The sequence below is a fragment of the Lathyrus oleraceus genome, chromosome 5 (assembly GCF_024323335.1).
Source record: "Lathyrus oleraceus cultivar Zhongwan6 chromosome 5, CAAS_Psat_ZW6_1.0, whole genome shotgun sequence".
Taxonomy (NCBI): domain Eukaryota; kingdom Viridiplantae; phylum Streptophyta; class Magnoliopsida; order Fabales; family Fabaceae; genus Lathyrus; species Lathyrus oleraceus.
In genome coordinates this window covers 177,499,300-177,505,243 of record NC_066583.1, presented here as the reverse complement: position 1 = coordinate 177,505,243, position 5,944 = coordinate 177,499,300, and the positions used below count along the sequence as shown (strand labels likewise).

The following is a 5,944-nucleotide window of genomic DNA, read 5'->3' as shown; positions in this document are numbered from 1 at the left end:
CCAATACTAGAGGGAAGGAAATTGCTACTCCTGTCCAAATCCCCGTTCCTAATCTGGAAATGCAAGAAATGCATCTATCTCCTAATGTTGCAGTCACCCGTGATGAGGCAGAGGAATTTTTGAGGATAATAAAGAAAAGTGATTACAAGGTAGTGGACCAATTGAATCAAACCCCTCCGAAGATCTCCATGTTGTCTTTGTTACTCAACTCAGAAGCACATAGAGACTCATTGATGAAAGTGTTAAGCGTCGCGCATATCACGAAGGACATAGCGGTGGAATAGTTTAATTACGTGATAGCTTGTGTAACCACCAGAAATTTCTTGGGGTTTAATAATGATGAGTTGCCGGTCGAGGGAAAGAACCATAACAAAGCTCTACACATATCCTTAAGATGCGTAGACACTATATTATCAAGAGTATTAGTAGACACATGTTCCTCGCTGAATGTCATGCCAAAAACTACTTTGGTAAAACTACCAACGGAAGGAATGAATATGAAACCCAACACTCTGATCATAAAAGTGTTTGATGGCTCAAGACAAGCAGTGATAGGGGAGGTTGACCTACCGATTAAGATAGGCCCAACTATCTTCACTATTGCATTCCAGGTCATGGACATACATCTCGGATATAGCTGTTTACTTGGGAGACCATGGATTCATTCTGTAGGCGCAGTCACATCCACTTTACATCAGAAGTTAAAATTCATCACAAATGATAAGATGATTGTGATTGGAGGAGGGGAGGATATCCTGGTTAGCCACTTAACTTCTTTTCGATATATCGAAGTGGATGGTGAGATCACCGAGACACCCTTTCAATCCTTGGAGGTGGTAAATGTAATGGCCGTTCAACAGACGTCTGAGACGCCGAAATCAGGACCATCTATGGCCTCGTGGCAAGGAGCTAAGGCTGTTATAGAGAGTGAGAATGCTCAAGACTGGGGCAAGGTGGTGGAAGTACGAGAGAAGCAGGACAAGTTTGGTTTAGGGTATGAACCATCATTGAATGAAGTCGGTAGCCAACCTAACAAAGAGCGGATTCCTTTTGTAGAAGAGACGTTCACCAGTGCTGGCCATATCTTTGGAAATCAAGTGGCAATGATTAATGAGGAAGATTGTGAAGAGGGGGTGTCTAATTAGATACGACAAGCCGCGCTCGACGAAGAACTGGAAGGCCGTGGAAATTCACCAATTTTTTCAAAAGTAATTTTTTTTATTAAACAAAACCTTGTGCTCTGCCCAAGGCACAATGGCGTGTTGTAGGGCCTCCTTTATCTTTCAGAAGTTTTTAAATATCATTAATAAAATGGCGATTTGCATTCAAATTTTTGTTCCTTTCCTTTCATTTTATATTACAATAAAAATGGCATTAATTCTTATGCACACACTTTCTAAATAAACTGCGTAAATCATAACATGAAGAGACACCACCGAGACAATTGATAATGACACTGCTAGGGTCTGGCATGATTTTGACTGTCCAATTTACCAAGCCGAAGATGAAGTGGGGGAAGATTGTGAACTCCCTGAAGAGTTGGCCAGATTACTCAAACAAGAAGAGAAGGTCATCCAACCACACCAGGAGGACGTTGAAGTTATCAACCTTGGGATAGAGGAAGACATGAGAGAAGTAAGGGTAGGCGCCGCGCTTCAAGATACAGTGAAGACGAGACTGATAGAGCTCCTCCACGAATACACTGATCTGTTTGCTTGGTCATACCAAGATATGCCCGGGTTAGACACTGACATTTTGACCCACAAGCTCCCCCTCAAAGAAGAATGCTCTGGCGTCAAACAAAAGTTAAGAAGAACTCGGTCGGATATGGCTCTCAAGATTAGAGAAGAGGTGAGAAAGCAGTTTGACGTCGGTTTCCTAGAAGTCGCTAAGTACCCACAATGGGTTGCCAACATTGTATCGGTACCAAAGAAAGATGGGAAAGTCCACATGTGCGTTGACTACCGAGATCTAAACAGAGCTAGTCCCAAAGATGATTTCCCATTACCTCACATTGATGTATTGGTGGATAACACAACTCAGTTCTCCGTATTTTCCTTCATAGATGGCTTCTCTGGTTATAACCAAATTAAAATGGATCCAGAGGACATGGAGAAAACTACGTTCATCACCCCTTGGGGCACTTTCTGTTACAAGGTAATGCCATTTGGTCTAAAGAACGCAGAGGCAACATATCAACATGATATGGTGACTCTCTTTCATGACATGATTCATAAAGAGATCGAAGTGTATGTGGACGATATGATTGCCAAATCCTAGACAGAAGAAGAGCACATCACTAACTTGGAGAAACTGTTTGCTCGGTTGAGGAAGTTTAGGTTGAGGCTTAACCTTAACAAATGCACATTTGGGGTTCGATCTGGGAAGCTTTTAGGCTCTATTGTAAGCCAAAAAGGAATTGAAGTGGATCCCGACAAGGTCAGAGCCATTCAGAACATGCCTGCACCAAAAACTGAGAAAGAGGTTCGTGGTTTCTTGGGAATACTGAATTACATCGCCAGGTTTATCTCTCACCTCACTACCACGTGTAAACCAATATTTAAGATTCTAAGGAAGAATCATGTCATGGATTAGAATGGTGACTGCCAAGTAGCCTTCGACAAAATCAAAGAGTATCTACAAGAGCCGCCGATTCTGATGCCCCCCGTGGAAGGAAGACCTCTTATTATGTACTTAACAGTACTCGACGAGTCTATGGGTTGTGTTTTGGGACAGCAAGATGAGACTGGTAGAAAAGAGCATGCCATATATTACCTGAGCAAGAAGTTTAATGACTGCGAAACCAGATATTCTTTACTCGAAAAGACTTATTGTGCACTCGCGTGGGTCGTTAAGCGTCTCAGGCAGTACATGCTAACTCATACGACTTGGTAGGTATCTAAAATGGATCTTATCAAGTACATATTTGAGAAACCAGCTCTTACCGGTAGAATTTCTCGATGGCAGATGTTGTTATCAGAATATGATATTCAATACGTTGCACAAGAAGCCATCAAAGGGAGCGTACTAGCAGACCATCTTGCTCACTAACCGTTAGAGGATTATCAACCTTTGAAGTTTGACTTCCCATATGAGGACATCATGGTTATTAAGGATGTTGAAGCCTTCGAACTAGAGGAGGAACATGAACCAACTGAACGCTAGACTCTCATGTTCGACGACGCTTCAAATGCGATGGGTCATGGAATTGGGGCAGAACTGATGTCTCCCAAGAATTTTCATTTACCATTCACTGCAAAGCTTTGTTTTACCTGCACGAACAATATGGTTGAGTATGAGGCTTGCATATTGGGGCTAGAAGAAGCTATTGAGTTAAATATCAAAGTACTAGAGGTATTTAGAGACTCCACTCTAGTGATACATCATATCAGAGGTGATTGGGAAACGAGACACGCTAATTTAATTCCTTATCGGGATTATGTGCTGAAGTTACTCCCAAAGTTTGACAAGATCACTTTCTCTCATATTCCTCGAGAAGAGAATCAGATGGAAGATGCTTTGGCAACCTTGGCTTCCATGTACAAGTTAATATGGCCTAACCATCAGCCTAACATTGAAATCAGGCGTTTTAATGAACCTGCGCATTATCTGACAACAGCAGAAGAATCAGATGATAAACCCTGGTTCTTCGACATCAAACGGTATTTGGAGGAGCAAGAGTACCCGGCAGAGGCTTCTAGCCTTGATAAAAGGACTATACGGAGGTTGGCGTCGAAGTTCTTCTTGAATGGGGATGTATTGTACAAGCGGAATTATGACATGGTTTTGTTGAGGTGTGTGGACAAACATGAAGCTAATCAGCTTATGAAGGACATACACGAAGGATCCTTCGGCACACACGCGAATGGGCATGCAATGGCGAAGAAGATCCTAAGGGCCGATTACTACTGGTTAACGATGGAAGCCGACTGTTATCATTACACTAGAGCATGCTACAAATGCCAAATCTATGCTGACAAAATACATGTACCGCCTACCCCGCTGAATGTTATAACATCACCTTGGTTGTTCTCTATGTGGGGAATCAACATGATCGGGATGATAGAACCCAAAGCATCTAATGGACATAGATTTATCTTGGTGGCCATAGATTACTTCACCAAATGGGTTGAAGCCGTATCTTATGCAAATGTCACAAAGCACGTAGTCACCCGTTTCTTAAAGAATAATATCATATGTCGGTATGGGGTTCCCAACAAAATTATCACTGATAATGGGTCCAACCTCAACAACAAGACCATGAAAGAACTATGTGCAACATTCAAAATTGAACATCATAACTCATCACCATATCGGTCCAAGATGAATGGGGCTGTTGAAGCTGCGAACAAAAATATCAAGAAAATCATCCAAAAGATGGTAGTCAGGTACAAGGATTGGCATGAGATGCTTCCTTTTGCGTTGCACGGTTATCGTACATCAGTATGAACTTCAATAGGGGCAACCCCTTATTCCTTGGTATATGGCATGGAAGCAGTCCTCCCTATAGAAGTGGAGATTCCCTCGATGAAAGTCTTGGTGGAGGCTAAGCTAGATGAGGCAGAATGGGTTCAATCAAGGTTCAATGAGCTCAACCTTATTGAGGAGAAACGCTTGAAGGCGTTGTGTCACGGTCAACTCTATCAGAGGCGTCTTAAGAAGGCATTCGACAAGAAAGTTCGTCCTAGGGTGTTTCAAGAAGGAGATTTGGTGTTGAAGAAAATCTTGCCCATTCACAAGGATTCTAGGGGGAAATGGACACCAAATTATGAAGGTCCATTTGTGGTGGTTAGAGCCTTTTCCGGAGGCGCCATAATCCTCGCAACTATGGACGGTGATGAATTGCCGCTTCCCACCAATGTTGATGCTGTCAAAAAGTACTTTGCCTAAAAAAGTGGAATAATAAAAGTCGCTAAATCGAAAACCTGAAAGGGCAATTTAGGCAAAAATGGCTATCCCGGTGGATCGAAAACCCAAAAGGGCGATCTAGGCTAAAATTAGGGATAAAAATAAAAGAAATTGACCCGCTGAGTTGAAAACCCGAAAAGGCAGCTCATGCAAAAATGGGTATCCCGGTGGATCGAAAACTTGAAAGGGAGATCCAGGCAAAAGTTAAGGATTAATTCCAAGGCAAAGAACTGTACTTTCAGGCATCTAGCATGTCCCTCGAAGACAAAGAATCAATCTACCTGACTTTTTCAAAAGCAAGGTACTCGGACTATCAAAGACATAAGGATCATAGCAGTATGGAAACTCAATGGGAACTCAATTTTATTTCCGTTTTGTTTCTAGGCACAACAATCACCTCATTAAGGAATTGCATCTTTATGTACAATCGCCCATTCAAGGGTCAAATAAATAAAAGAGAAATTTTCTCGTTAAAAGTTGTGCCCAAATCATTTTGTATTTTATCTGTTTGTTTGCAAAGCACTTTTATTTTTAATAAACATCACTCTTAAAGATTTTGGAGAAAATAAAACACACATTTGAACAAAGTGATAAAATTGCTTTTGAAATAGTAAAAGGATAAATCTCATAGCCTCCAAGTTTATTCTTGTTTCATGGAGGTGTAAGACCGTTTGCAGACACCTATGTTCGTTCCAATTACTAATCAACGACTCTCATAAATGTACTCTTGGTATAGCCAAACCCAGACAAGTCTATAGTACATTTCCAGCAAAAACATTAATAAATCGTGGTTGAATTGTCGCGTGTTTGAAAAGTCTGAACCCTTCAGTGGCTTAGGTCAACACAAATATATTCCCAAAATCACCCAGTGGGGCATCAAATCTTGATTATAACAAAAGGCCAACTGTTGGCATCATTACCAAAGCAAAACGCCTTAACAGGGGCATATCCTAACTACCCATTTGCATGCCCACATGCATCACATGCACCATGTGCATCATCACGTACATCATCTTCCTACCGAAATAGAAAAATT

The 5,944-nt window shown here is 41.5% G+C and overlaps 1 protein-coding gene across 1 annotated transcript; it reads left to right on the top strand.

Annotated features, from left to right (window-relative positions):
• Positions 1-3,195: 3,195 nt before the first annotated feature.
• Positions 3,196-4,890, top strand: LOC127079552 (uncharacterized). Its single transcript, XM_051019938.1, has 2 exons — positions 3,196-3,794; positions 4,794-4,890. The coding sequence occupies exons 1-2, from the start codon at positions 3,196-3,198 to the stop codon at positions 4,888-4,890; spliced, it is 696 nt and encodes a 231-aa protein (XP_050875895.1).
• Positions 4,891-5,944: the final 1,054 nt, after the last annotated feature.

Bases quoted from the DNA above. Each gene is read 5' to 3' on its own strand.
- LOC127079552 (XM_051019938.1), top strand. From the start codon at position 3,196: ATGGGTCATGGAATTGGGGCAGAACTGATGTCTCCCAAGAATTTTCAT. The intron at 3,795-4,793 runs GTGTGTGGACAA...TGTGGTGGTTAG, and splicing joins TATGACATGGTTTTGTTGAG to AGCCTTTTCCGGAGGCGCCA.